This window comes from Chrysemys picta, chromosome 1, assembly GCF_011386835.1.
Source record: "Chrysemys picta bellii isolate R12L10 chromosome 1, ASM1138683v2, whole genome shotgun sequence".
Lineage (NCBI taxonomy): Eukaryota > Metazoa > Chordata > Testudines > Emydidae > Chrysemys > Chrysemys picta.
In genome coordinates, this window is record NC_088791.1 from 354,637,559 (window position 1) to 354,652,896 (window position 15,338).

At 45.1% G+C, this 15,338-nt stretch overlaps 2 protein-coding genes across 2 annotated transcripts; both read left to right on the forward strand.

The window, feature by feature from the left end:
• The first annotated feature begins 1,442 nt into the window (after nt 1-1,442).
• LOC103307144 (olfactory receptor 52R1-like) lies at nt 1,443-2,441 on the forward strand. The gene has a single exon (XM_008177475.3). The coding sequence runs from the start codon at nt 1,443-1,445 to the stop codon at nt 2,439-2,441; it is 999 nt and encodes a 332-aa protein (XP_008175697.3).
• A 7,223-nt stretch (nt 2,442-9,664) lies between these two features.
• LOC103307145 (olfactory receptor 52K2-like) lies at nt 9,665-10,663 on the forward strand. The gene has a single exon (XM_008177476.2). It carries the CDS (start codon nt 9,665-9,667, stop codon nt 10,661-10,663), a length of 999 nt encoding a protein of 332 aa, XP_008175698.2.
• Nucleotides 10,664-15,338: the final 4,675 nt, after the last annotated feature.

Genomic DNA, 15,338 nt, shown 5'->3' on the forward strand with positions numbered 1-15,338 from the left:
TATTTTTGGGGCTCTGCTGCTGCCCATATTTTCTGTGCTTCTGCTTCCGAACAAGAAGTGTGGTTATTTGGTCAGTTTGTAACTCTGATGTTCGTTACTCTAAGGTTCCATTATACAAGCTCTTTAACAGCTTCCTTGACTGCTAATAGACTGGAAAGTATTTCATCACCTCATGTGATATGTGTACATCATAACACTGCTTTCCAAATGCAGAACAAATCTATATTGTGAATAGATCTGCCTTTTCTGCAATTTAACGAGCTTCTTTTTGCCCACTAGGAATTGGCTTAAACCTTTTCTAGGATTTCTTTTTATTTTTCCTCGATGTTTTTTACACCCCTAATTAATTTTCAGACCTTCCAATATGTATTGCTTGCCATCTATTTTCCCTTTATCCCATTAGTTCTATATTGCTTTCCACCCTGTTATTGCTGCCTTCAATTTGCCACTGAACTGGGTTTCTAACCAAAGTTGGGCACTTTTTGATTGTGGAATCGAGGATTGTTAGCTATCTAATGAACTCTTTTTAAAGAACTCCCAATTAATATTCTCATTTTCCTGTCTGTATTTTTTCCTCCCAATCAGTTTAGCTGATAATTTGTCCCAGCTTTGGGGAATTAGCCCATTTGTAGTAATAAGTGCCAATAGATATCACTGTTTGGGAACTGTTCTCTGTTTGTCCATTTTAATATAATCAGTTCCATTCTTTATTTTTCTCTCATCGATCATATGTTCCCTTCTTTGTCTCTTCTCTACATTAAATAGTCCCTGATTTTTTACTCTGTCCACATATGGCAACCTTCCCATTCTCATACCCTGTCACGGAACCCCCCCATTTTATTTGTTATGTTCTTTATATAGACTGGGTGACCAAAAGTCAGTGGGTGTCCAGAGCAGCCCATTCTCCACCTCATTCCTTTGACATCTGAACATTGTCCTTGTTGTGAATAAGCAAGTGTTTCCATGGAGCTGCTATCAAGGATTCACAGGGTTTTTTCCCTGTGGTTTGTAGCAGTTGGGATGTTTCCCTTGGCATATTTCTTGGCAAACGTTTGGATCTTTTTCAATCTCAGATTTTGCGCAACCCGGGGAATGGGAAAATCCCTACAGCATAGACCCTCTAACCTGGGTTTCATTGCATTTCCTGCTGATGCCTATTAATGTTACCCACAACACAATGTGTAGGAATTATTGATGCATGGAGCAACTTAATATATAGAATAGGAATTAGTAGGGTCAGTTGTTCATAATTCATTTCCCTGAATTATGAAAACACCATTTATCAGTACGTGAAGAGCGACAAATCTGCTTCTCCCATGAAAACACCTCCAGGAGTTTATGTAGTGTCTCATATTAATATTGTCTCTCCATGCAGGAATTTATACTACGACCATCATCCTAGAGCTTGGGCACATACAGGAAGTCTGGGGAATGTATGGTATATGCAGGAGACACCGTTCTGCCTCAGAGTTGGACACCTTCTCCCCTACTCCATGTCAGATTCCAACACAACCGACTTCACCAACCCCTCCAACTTCATCCTGATAGGCATTCCTGGCCTGGAGATAGCCCACGTCTGGATCTCCATCGCCTTCTGCACCATGTATGCCATAGCCATCTTGGGGAACTTCACCATCCTGTTCATTGTGAAGATAGAACCGAGCCTCCATGAGCCCATGTACTATTTCCTCTGCATGCTGGCTGTCTCTGACCTGGCCCTGTCTACATCCACCCTACCCAAAACACTGAGCATCTTCTGGTTCAATTCCAGGGAGATCGATTTCAGTGCCTGCCTCACCCAGATGTACTTCATTCACTGCTTCTCAGCGATGGAGTCTGGGATCTTTGTGGCCATGGCTTTGGATCGTTACGTGGCCATCTGCGATCCTCTGAGACATTCCACCATCCTCACAAACCATGTGGTGGCCAAGATCAGCCTGGCCGTGGTGCTGCGTGGTTGTGTGCTCGTACTGCCCACTGCCTTCCTGGCGAGGCAGTGGCCATATTGCAGAACCAACATCATTCCCCACACGTACTGTGAGCACATAGCTGTGGTGAAGCTGGCCTGCAACGATACCCGCGTCAGTAGTTACTACGGCCTCTTTGTGGTATTCTTTGTGACTGGTCTGGATATGCTATTTATCGCTGTGTCCTACACCCAGATCCTCAGGGCCATCTTCAGCCTCCCCACAAAGGACACCCGGCTTAAAACTTTTGGGACCTGCGGCTCCCATCTCTGTGTCATCTTAGCCTTTTACATCCCCGGTCTATTCTCCTTCCTCATGCAGCTGTTTGGCCACAATGTGGCCCTCCATTTCCATGTTCTCATGGCCAACATATACCTCCTGGTGCCCCCCATGCTAAACCCCATCATCTATGGAGTGAGAACCAGACAGATCCGGGACAGGCTGCTCCGTCTCTTTCCTCATAAAAGGATCTAAAGTTTTCTCCTGGTGCTCTGGCTCTCAGACTGAGCTCCATACAGTGGTGGCTGGTCACATGTTGCCTGGCTCCCTTCCCTGAATCATTAACTGGACAGTACAAGTGATATGAAATCCTTTCCTGATCACACTATGCTGTGTCGGACTGACAAACTGGGAAATCGGTCTGCGTACAATTCATTAACTCATAGGGTGGCCACAGTTCTAATTGCTGTTACCTGGACTTTGAGGACCCGCCCAGTGCCCCATCTATTCCTGTGGGGTGCTCACTCTTCTCCCCCCACCATCTGTTGCTGAATAGTCTCTACCTCACCATACCTTGCTGCAGGGACTTCAGTTCAGATTTTTGGGTGTGGGGAGGCAACTTTACTGTGATCCTGATGGTACTTATGTACTTGCAAACTCTTGTGTCTTGGCAGATAACGTGGCAATTAGCTGACAGGATTAGTGTTTCTAATTCCTATATAAAAGAAAAAAAAATAAAGTAAATAAATCTATTAAGCTCTTATATAAACATGTGGTGGCCAAGATTAGCCTGGCTGTAGTGCTGTGTGGTTGTGTGCTAGTACTGCCCATTCCCTTCCTGTCGTTTACACAGATCCTCCACCTTTAACTCCATCCTCTTTGGAACCCCCCTTCAGATAGTTGAATGCTGCTATCAAATCCCTCCTCACTCTTCTCTTCTGCAGACTAAATAACCCCAGTTCCCTCCGCCTCTCCTCTTAAGTCGTGTGCCCCAGCCCCCTAATCATTTTCATTGCCCTCCGCGCGACTCTCTCTAATTTGTTCACATTTAGACCATTGCAAGTTGTTTGACCTAGTTCAACATGACATTCAGATTAACAAGCTAGCACTAGACAGTGTCATTATAGATTCATAGATTCTAGGGCTGGAAGGGACCTTGACAGGTCATCGAGTCCAGTCCCCCGCCCTCATGGCAGGACCAAATACTGTCTATACCATTTATCCAACCTACTCTTAAATATCTCCAGAGATGGAGATTCCACAATCTCCTTAGGAAATTTATTCCAGTGTTTAACCACCCTGTCAGTTAGGAACTTTTTCCTAATGTCCAACCTAAACCTCCCTTGCTGCAGTTTAAGCCCTCATTAGATGGAATGAGAACTGGCTAACTGATGGATCTCAGCAAGGAGATGTCCATGGGCAATCATTATCCAGTGGTTTTTTTTCTCATGGTTCACTAAGGTCCTTAAGAACCTAACTCCAACTGATGTGTGTCTCCAGGAGTCCGGCTGATGAGAGGAGCCTATTTCTACATGGGACTGTCATCTGTGAGCCCTCTCCTAGAGTGAGATGCCTAGAACAGGTCAGCGCTTTCTTATGGGAGACCCGAGAGAGACGTGGGAGACCCAGATCCAAAATCTCTGCTCTACCGTACTTGGAGTAGGGACGTAAACACACGTCTCCCACATCCCACGTGAGCGCCCTGAGCAGCAGGCAAATGAGAATTTCACATGGGGCACACAGTATCTCCATTTGGAGCTCTTCCACTTTGTACAAATAAACTTTTAGGGGATTAGGGATTTGAATCATCCGCATGCCAAGTGAGGGCGCTAAGCCACTGGTCTATGGGATATTCTGGGGGTGCAAATACATAGACACATGTGCACATAAATACACACATACCCACATGCCCACACACAGAGAGATGCATGTGTGTGCAGAAACACAAAGGTGCACATACACAAACACGTACACACAAGAGGACATGCACACAGACACACTTGTATGTACACACATTCCTGAACTGCAAGGCCCAACCCAGGACACATGATCTGAGTATGCCTAAGGGATCAGGCTTGCTGGGGAAATGGGCGGGGGAACACCACATTGCAGAACCCATCCAGAATTAAGGCCTGAGTGAAGTCTCTGAGCGGCTCGTTAGCTGTGGGGCAGCGTCAGTGCTCAGGTTGCTTTGTGAAGGCTACTGGTGGAATCTTAGGCTCCTACAGGGTTAGACAGCTGATGAGCTGGGGTTTGAGAAAGGCATTAGCGCAGAATTCAGTATTTTCCTAAGGTCCTTTGTAAATCTAGCCCTGGATGCATTTTTGGAAGATGCTTTAGTCAAACAGAAGTTAAGGTTCAAAGCCAAGGACGCAGGCTGGCTACGTTGGAGGAAACAGTCTACTTCACTTTTAAGGACTCTTTCCTCTTGTCTTTGTATAAGGAGCAGGGTCCCTGCAGTAAAGCAGTATTTTATCTGCTTTTCCTATCCTCCAATGGCTCTAATATCACGGCTATTTGCCCTGCTCGAGACTGGATAATGCTCCTTGCTTAAGTGGCTAACAGCTCTCGCCCCATAGTGGGGCAAGAACATGGTGTGATGCTGTATGATTCAATAATGACCAGTTTTATCATTCTTGCTACCACTGTTGTACAATTGCAACAAATGTTGTACAAAGTATGTCCTGTCAGGTGTCAATGGGAAAGTTATGATTTGCCCAGTATGATTATCCTGTTTATATGCAAGTAAAGCAGAGTTACACAAGGTGAGGGAAAGCCCAGTGCTCCCAGCCGTCTGTCTGGTACAGCTGCTACTCACTGGCCCGTTCTCTCTAGCCCCAGCCTTGATTCCCAAACACATGTCCTGATCTTAAAAGCTCAGGATATACTTCTAACTGCCAGGGCAGGGCTGTGCATTTCAGCTGTCTCACACCCACCCAGCAGCCTGTGTAACCACCCATTCTGAGTGCTGTTCCACCTCCACCTCTTCCGTCCACCCAATTTGTGATTGTTGCACAGAGTAGCTGTGTCTTCTCTGAATTTGATTTCTAAGCTCCTTGGGTCAGGGGCTGTTTCTCCTTCTGTGTTTGCAACAGACGCAGCACAAGGGGCCCTGAACTGGACCTGAGCCTCTGGAGGCTTCCACAACACAAATAATGATCATACATAATCAACACAGTAATCAGGGTAAATCAGGGCCTGGCTCTCCTCTTTGCCTTTAGTTAAAGATGAAAGTCAGACCATGCTGGCTAGCTACAGAGTGTTAGTAACTTTAATACAGGTGCACATGGAACCCCTGTGGCCCTTGTCAGGATAATTCATTCAATCTTATTTCAGTGCTTAAAAACGCATGTTCTCCGCACTGGAGACATACCCCGATGAGCCAGATGAGCAGGCAGAGAATTCAGCTGTGGGAATCCAAGCACCCTCCAGCCGGAGCACTCCTAGAAAGTCTGACTCAGGCTGGAACATTAGATTTCAATTCCACCTGGGAGACACTGGGAGGAAATGAACCGAGAGGGAGAGAACAAATCCAATGCAAACACTAATCCAGTCTTTATCCTGCCTTCAGGGCCCCCCTTGTTCCAGAGCAGCAGTGAGGGGAGGGCCAGGCCTCTGTCCCCAGGTCAGGCCCCCTGGCTGCCCTCTATCCACAGGAGTATTCTGTTGGTGTTACTTTTCCTGAGTCTCTTCCCCCAAAGTGACCTCGGTGACTGTGATGCGTTGGCAGGTTTCTGAGTGGGAGCGGAAGTGGAGTCCCGGAGTTCACACCTCACAGGAGCAGGGAGCTCACAAACCCCAGCTAGTTCTGAAAACCTCGGATTCATCTTGAGAGGATGGGGAATGTTCAGGCTCCCTCTTCCAGTGTTGCCTCTGAATCCCACCTGACCAACAGTCCCTGCCAGAGCCAGAGTCCATTTCCCTCTTGATGTGATGGAGAGACCATGATTAAGGCAGGGAAGTCAGGAACCCTGGGTTCTGTCTCTCATTCTGACACTCAATCCCTGGGTCACATTGGCCAATTCATGCTGCCCTGTGCCTCAGTATTCCTACCTGTATAATGGGTATATGTTCAGAGTCACTTTCCTTTGCTTGGTGTTTTCAAAATCCTTCAATGAAAGGTGCTACGCCAGTGGTTCTCAAACTAGGGCTGCCGCTTGTTCAGGGAAAGCCCTTGGCGGGACAGGTGGGATTGTTCACCTGCCGCATCCACAGGTTTGGCTGATCGTGGCTCCCACTGGCCGCGGTTCGCCGCTCCAGGCCAATGGGGGCTGTGGGAAGTGGCGCGGGCTGAGGGATGTGCTGGCCACCCTTCCTGTAGCCCCCATTGCCTTGCAGCGGTGAACCGCGGCCACTTGAAGCCGCGATTGGCCGAACCTGGTGGCAGGTAAACAAACCAGCCCAGCCTGCCAGGGGCTTTCCCTGAACAAGGGCGGACCTAGTTTGAGAACCACTGTGCTATACAACATGATGATACTTACTGATGAGAATTACTGATATCTGATCCCTAAGGGACAGTTCAGTGTGCCTGTAGAAAGTGCTTGTGTGTCCCCTCCATCATCATTCTCCAGATCTGTCTGTCTAATATCTACCCATCCCTCCTAGATATCTGCAGGGTATCAGGCCCTATGGAGATCTATTCATTATTCTGAGTGTTCTTGCTAATTAGCAATAACTTTTCAATATACACAAATGCACAGAGCAGCCAATTCCTCTCTGATTTAGAACAGAGCCCAGGAGTTCTCATTAGACTTTGGGAAGGTCCCTTAATTACTGTTTACTTCTAAAGCTGGATAAATAGCACAGACGTGCAGAAAGGCCCGTGTCCAGCCTGTTTACATCTAGATGCTGCTTCTCCCCTAGAGGCTGAGCGAACCCCACTGGGATTGCTCAGAGCTGTATTATAAATGGTGCATGCCCCTGCATCGGCTCTCGGTATAGGATGTTACTGGAGATGCTGGGTTGAGAGAGGTGTGGGACACGGCTACCTGAGCGGGATTCCCAGGAAGGACACTTCCATCTCATAATTCACAGGTACTCATCTCTTGCTGAGTAGCTCACCTGCTCAACAAACCCAGGGCTCTGGCTGTTAACAGGGGGGCTTTGTTGGAAAAAATGGAGGTGCTATGGCTCCTCACTGTGGCAATTATAAGAATTTATCAGCATGGGCAAGACATCCTCTCTCCTAGCTTCATTCAAGAGTCATTGAACCGTTATGTCTGAAACTTTAAAAAAAATTCAGCCTTAAGCAGATGCCCAATGTGGTAAATTTCAATCCAAACACTTAGAGTTTGGCAAACTCATATGCCACTAAAAATGAGGTCATCTAATGGAAGGTGTCAGCCCCCTAACTAAAGGTGGTGCCGCCAGCACCAGTTTCAATGGCCAATCCATTTGTGAATCCCATTCAGCTAAGCTCTTTGCTCCAGTAATATCTGTGGCAAGGAGTTCCATAGGCAAAATAGGTATTATGTAAACCATTTTCATTTATATATTCAGACTATCAGTGTTATTGAATGTTCCCTTTACATATGTTATAAGACAGAGTAAATGTAAATGTTTGATCTAGTTTCTTTACCGATCGATTCCTAGGGTTCAAGGCCAGAAGGGCCCATTAGATCATCCAGTCTGACCTCCTGTATAACACAGGCCAGTAAATGTCACCTAGTTACCCATGTATTGGGCTCCATAACTTGTGTTTCACTAAGCCCTCGTCTACAGTAGGATTTTACATCATAGAATCACAGATCCACGGGGTGAGAAGGCTCCGCAAGGGTCATCTAGTCTAACTACCTGCCAAGAAGCAGAATTTGTTGCATCCAGGACAGATGACTGTCCAGCCTCCTTTGGAAAACCTCCAGCGATGGAGCTTCCATGTCCTCCTGAGGCGACTGTTCCATTGCCCTCTTGTTCTCACTCTAAGGAATTTTTTCCTCAGATTTCATCTAACTCTGCTGTGCTGTAGTTTGAACCCATTGCCTCTTGTCTTGTGCTATGTGGTAAGAGAGAACATTTCTCCAGTTCTTTTTTGGCACCTTTTCAAATATTTGAGGACTGCTACCATGTCCCCCTCTAATCTCCTCTTTCCAAACTAAACACACCCAGTTCCTTCAGCCTTTTTTTGCATATGGTTGTTATTGCATACCTTGCATCATCTTTGTCTCTCGCCTCTGGATCTTTTCCAGATTTCCTACACCCTTTCTACACACTGGTGCCCCACTCGAGACACAAAACTCCAGCTCAGCCCTGGCCAGTGCTGAGAATAATAATAATATCACCTCCCATGACTTGCCTGTTATGCCCCTCTTAATGAAACCCCAAACTGCATTTCTGTGGGGTTTTTTGCAATAAGAAAAAATCTACCGCCCTGAAAGATGGACCTAAGACAACCTAACCCCAGTGTAGACAGCATGAGATCAACAGAAAATTCTTCCATCAACCTAGCTACCACCTCTCTACTATGCTGCCAGGAGAACCCCTGCTGTCCTTGTAAGTAGTGTCTACACTGAAGCCCTATGGTAGCTGTAGCCTTTTAAGTGTAGACGAGGCCTCAAGCAGAACTTCTAGAAAAGCCTCCAGTCTGGATCTGGAGACATTTCTACATACTTTCCTCCCAGTCAGTTTTGCTGATAATTTGTCACAACTTTGGGGAATTAGCCCTTTCGTAGTACGAAGTGTTAAGAAATATTACTGGTAGGGCACTGTTCTCTGTTTGTCCATTTTAATATAATCAGTTCCATTCTTTATTTTTCTCTCATCTATCATATCCTCCCTTCTTTGTCTCTTCTTGAATTTAAACAGTCCCCGACTTTTCATTCTGTCCTCATATGGAAACCTCCCCCATTCTCATAGCCTGTCTTGGAAACCCCCTTTTTATTTTCTATGTTTTTTATAGAGGTGGAGTGACCAAAACTGAATGCAAGCTCAGAGCAGGTTATTCTCCACCTCATTCCTTTGACATCTGAACATTGTCCTTGTTGTGAATAAGCAAGTGTTTCCATGGAGCTGCTATCAAGGATTCACAGGGTTTTTTCCCTGTGGTTTGTAGCAGTTGGGACGTTTCCCTTGGCATATTTCTTGGGAAACGTTTGGATCTTTTTCAATCTCAGATTTTGAGCAACCCGGGGAATGGGAAAATCCCTACAGCATAGACCCTCTAGCCTGGGTTTCATTGCATTACCTGCTCATGCCTATTAATGTTTCCCACACCACAATGTGTAGGAATTATTGTTGCATAGAGCAACATAATATATGGAATAGGCATTAGTAGGGTCATTTGTTCATAATTCATTTCCCCAAATTATGAAAACACCATTAATCGGTGTTTAAAGAGCAACAAATCTACTTCCCCCATGAGAATACCTCCAGTACTGCATGTAGTACCTCATATTAACATTGTCTCTCTATCCAGGAATATTTACGGCGACCATCACCCTAGAGCTTGGGCACATACAGGAAGTCAGGGGAAGGTACGGTACATGCAAGAGACACCGTTCTGCCTCAGAGTTAGACACCTTCTCCCCTACTCCATGTCAGATTCCAACACAACCGACTTCACCAACCCCTCCACCTTCATCCTGCTGGGCATTCCTGGCCTGGAGGTGGCCCATGTCTGGATCTCCATCCCCTTCTTCACCATGTACGCCATAGCCATCTTGGGGAACTTCACCATCCTGTTCATTGTGAAGATGGAGCCGAGCCTCCATGGGCCCATGTACTATTTCGTTTGCATGCTGGCCGTCACTGACCTGGTCCTGTCCACGTCCATCCTGCCCAAGACTCTGAGCATCTTCTGGTTCAATTCCAGGGAGATCGATTTCAGTGCCTGCCTCACCCAGATGTACTTCATTCACTCCTTCTTAGCAATGGAGTCTGGGATCTTTGTGGCCATGGCTTTGGATCGCTACGTGGCCATCTGCCATCCCCTGAGACATTCCACCATCCTGACAAACCCCGTGGTGGCCAAGATTGGCCTGACCGTGGTGCTGCGTGGCTTCATGCTAATGCTCCCCTTTCCCTTGCTGGCGAGGCTGTGGCCATATTGCAGAATCAACATCATTCCTCACACACACTGTGAGCACATAGCTGTGGTGAAGCTGGCCTGCGCCGACATTCGCATCAGTAATTACTATGGCCTCTTTGTGCTATTCTTTTTAACTGGTCTGGATGTGTTTTTTATCGCTGTGTCCTACAGCCAGATCCTCAAAGCCATCTTCAGCCTCTCCACAAAGGACGCCCGGCTTAAGACTTTTGGGACCTGCAGCTCCCACCTCTGTGTCATCTTAGCCTTTTACATCCCAGGTCTTTTCTCCTTACTCATGCAGCGTTTTGGCGACAATGTGGCCCTGCATTTCCATGTTCTCATGGCCAACATGTATCCCCTTGTGCCCCCCATGTTAAACCCCATCATCTATGGAGTGCGGACTAGACACATCCGGGACAGGCTGCTCCGTCTCTTTTCCCATAAAAGGACCTAAAGTTTTGTCCTGGTGCTCTGGCTCTCAGACTGAGCTCCATACAGAGCTGGCTGACACGGTGCTGGGCCCTCTTCCCTGAATCACTGAATGGACAGTACAAGTGACATTAAATCCTTTCCTGACCACACTATACTGTATCAGATTGATAAACTGGGAAATTGGTCTGTGTACAACTCATTAACTCAGAGGATGGCCACAGTTCTAATTGCTGTTACCTAGATATTGAGGCCCTGCCCAGTGCCCCATCTCTTCCTGTGGGTCTCTCACTCTTCTCCCTCCCCGCCATCAGTTGCTGGATTTTCTCCACTTCACCTTACCTTGCAGCAGGGACTTCAGTTCAGATTTTGGTGCAGCGGGGGGCGGGTAGGAGGAGAGGGCAATTTTACTGTGATTCCGATGGCACTATATAAAAGAAAGAAAATTAAAGTAATAATAAATCTACTAAGCTCTTCTATAAACATGTTTGACATCTTGTGGAAAGTTAGTTAGGGACTCATAAGGACCACATTCCCCATATCCGCAGCGCCAGTTATCTCAGCATAGAAGACAATCAGGTTGGTCAGTCATGACTTCCTTTTTGTGACTCCAAGTTGACTGTTCCTGATTAACTTCCTCTCCTCCAAATGCATCAACATAGATTCCATGAGGACCTGCCCCTTGATTTTTCCAGGTGAGGCTGACAGGTCCCCGGTTTCTCCTTCTTCCCTTTTTTAAAGATGGCACTATATTTGCTCAATGGCTCTGCAATCACATCAGTCAACTTCCTCACCACCCTTGGATGTATTGCTTCTGGCCCCATGTGCATGTCCAGCTTTTCTAAATAGTCGTTAACCTGTTCTTTCACCATGGAGGGCTGCTCACCTCCTCCCATACTGTGTTGCCCAGGGCAGCAGTCTGGGAGCTGACCATGTCTCTGAAGACTGAAGGGGAAAAAAGCATTGAGTACTTCACTTTTTCCACATCTTCTGTCACTAGGTTGCCTCCCCCATTCAGTAAGGGTCCCACACATTCCCTGACAACCTTCTTGTTGCTAACATACCTGTAGAAACTCGACTTGTTACCCTACACATCCCTTGCTAGCTGCAATTCCAATTTTTCTTTGGCCTTCCTGATTACACAGCTCTCCTCCCTGGGCTGATCCCCTGGCCCCTCTGGCTCTGGTCGGCATCGCTCCACTCCCAGCTCAGCCTGGGCACCTTCTCTCTCCTTACCAGTAGGAGTCCACAAAGAATAAGAGGGAGTCTGGTTTATTTGCTGCTAGTCACATTGAGTAGCAAGCATCATTGAACACTGAATTTCCTGTGTTCCTTTCAACCTGCCCAGACCCGAAATGTGGCACGCAGGGTCTGGCAAGGACCCATAATGAGACACAGAAAAATATTATCCTTGCAGGGGACGCTAGATAGATTTGTAGATTTTATGGCCATAAGGGACCCTGCTTTCACCTCCTGCATCACACAGGCTGTAGGGCAGCCCTTGATTGATTCCGACTTGAACTAGAGTAGATCTTTGAGAAAAACATCCCATTTTGATTGTCAGTTTAAAGGGGTGTTCGAGAACATGGTGTGATGCTATATGATTGAATAATGACCATTTTTATCATTGTTGCTACCAATAAGAACATAAGAAAGGCTGTATCGGGTCAGACCAAAGGTTCATCTAGCCCAGTATCCTGTCTACCGACAGTGGCCAATGTCAGGTGCCCCAGAGGAAGTGAACCTAACAGGCAATGATAAAGTGACCTCTCTCCTGCCATCCTTCTCCACCTCTGACAGATGGAGGCTAGGGACACCATTCCTTACCCGTCCTGGCTAATAGCCATTAACGGACTTAACCACCATGAATTTATCCAGTTCTCTTTTAAACTCTGTTATAATCCTAGCCTTCACAACCTCCTCAGGTAAGGAGCTCCACAAGTTGACTGTGCACTGCGTGAAGAAGAACTTCCATTTATTTGTTTTAAACCTGCTGCCTATTAATTTCATTTGATGACCCCTAGTTCTTGTATTATGGGAATAAGTAAATAACTTTTCCTTATCCACTTTCTCCATATCACTCATGATTTTATATACCTCTATCATATCCCCCCTTAGTCTCCTCTTTTCCAAGCTGAAGAGTCCTAGCCTCTTTAATCTCTCCTCATATGGGACCCGTTCCAAACCTTTAATCATTTTAGTTGCCCTTTTCTGAACCTTTTCTAGTGCCAGTATATCTTTTTTGAGATGAGGAGACCACATCTGTACGCAGTATTCGAGATGAGGGCGTACCATCGATTTATATAAGGGCAATAATATATTCTGAGTCTTATTCTCTATCCCCTTTTTAATGATTCCTAACATCCTGTTTGCTTTTTTGACCGCCTCTGCACACTGCGTGGACATATTCAGAGAACTATCCACGATGACTCCAAGATCTTTTTCCTGACTTGTAGCTAAATTATCCCCCATCATATTGTATGTATAGTTGGGGTTATTTTTTCCAATGTGCATTACTTTACATTTATCCACATTACATTTCATTTGCCATTTTGTTGCCCAATCACTTAGTTTTGTGAGATCTTTTTGAAGTTCTTCACAGTCTGCTTTGGACTTAACTATCATGAGCAGTTTAGTATCATCTGCAAACTTTGCCACCTCACTGTTTACCCCTTTCTCCAGATCATTTATGAATAAGTTGAATAGGATCGGTCCGAGAACTGACCCTTGGGGAACACCACTAGTTACCCCTCTCCATTCTGAGAATTTACCATTAATTCCTACCCTTTGTTCCCTGTCTTTTAACCAGTTCTCAATCCATGAAAGGACCTTCCCTTTTATCCCATGGCAGCTCAATTTACCTAATAGCCTTTTGTGAGGGACCTTGTCAAAGGCTTTCTGGAAATCTAAGTACACTATGTCCACTGGATCCCCCTTGTCCACATGTTTGTTGACCCCTTCAAAGAATTCTAATAGATTAGTAAGACACGATTTCCCTTTACAGAAACCATGTTGACTATTGCTCAACAGTTTATGTTTTTCTATGTGTCGGACAATTTTATTCTTAACTATTGTTTCGACTAATTTGCCCGGTACAGACGTTAGACTTATCGGTCTGTAATTGCTGGGATCACCTCTAGAGCCCTTTTTAAATATTGGCGTTACATTAGCTAACTTCCAGTCATTGGGTACAGAAGCCGATTTAAAGGACAGGTTACAAACCTTAGTTAACAGTTCCGCAACTTCACATTTGAGTTCTTTCAGAACTCTTGGGTGAATGCCATCCGGTCCCGGTGACTTGTTAAAGTTCAGTTTATCAATAAATTCCAAAACCTCCTCTCGTGACACTTTAATCTGTGACAGTTCCTCAGATTTGTCACCTACAAAAGCCAGCTCAGGTTTGGGAATCTCCCTAACATCCTCAGCCGTGAAGACTGAAGCAAATAATCCATTTAGTTTCTCCGCAATGACTTTATCGTCTTTAAGCGCTCCTTTTGTATCTTGATCGTCCAGGGACGCCACTGGTTGTTTAGCAGGCGTCCTGTTTCTGATGTACTTAAAAAACATTTTGTTATTATCTTTGGAGTTTTTGGCTAGCCGTTCTTCAGACTCCTCTTTGGCTTTTCTTATTACATTCTTGCACTTAATTTGGCAGCATTTATGCTCCCTTCTATTTGCCTCACTAGGATTTGACTTCCACTTTTTAAAGGAAGTCTTTTTCTCTCTCACTGCTTCTTTTACATGGTTGTTGAGCCACGGTGGCTCTTTTTTAGTTCTTTTACTGTGTTTCTTAATTTGGGGTATACATTGAAGTTGGGCCTCTATTATGGTGTTTTTAAAAAGCGCCCACGCAGCTTGCAGGGATTTCACTTTAGTCACTGTACCTTTTAACTTTTGTTTAACTAACCCCATCATTTTTGCATAGTTCCCCCTTTTGAAATTAAATGTTATACCATTGCAACAAATGTTATAAAATATATGTCCTGTCAGGTGTCAATGGAAAAGTTATGATTAGCTAAATATGCTTAACCTGTTTCCTTACATTTATCATCTTTCTATCTGAAGTTATTAATATTTGTCAGGGTCTTGTATCTTATGCATGTGTTGTATTTTTGGGTAACACCCCTCAGGTAGCATTTACATTAAGGACAGACAGCTATGTGTTGATGGCCCTTCAAGGACACTTAGCTCTCACAATGGGCCATAGAAGAAACACACTCAGCAAAAATATGGGCAATGGCTGCCCTTGTGAGGCATTGAAACATGTAAAGACAGGTTTCACAAGGGTAGCCATGCTTAGTCAGTATCAGCAACAACAACGAGGAATCCTTGTGGCACCTTAGAGACTAACAAATTTATTGGAGCATAAGCTTTCGTGGGCTACAGCCCACTTCATCAGATGCATAGAGTGAAAAATACAGAAGCAGGTATGTATATATATATATATATATATATATATATATATATATATATATATATATATATATATATATATATATATATATATATATATTCAGTAGATGAAAGATGGGAATTTCATTATGAGGTGTGTATGTGGAGGTGTCAGTGCTAATGAGACAATTCAATTACAGTGGAAGTAGGCTATTCTCAAGAGTAGACTACCAAGGGAGGAAAAATCACTTTTGTAGTGGTAATGAGGATGGCTCATTTCAAACAGTTGACATGAAGGTGTGTGTAAC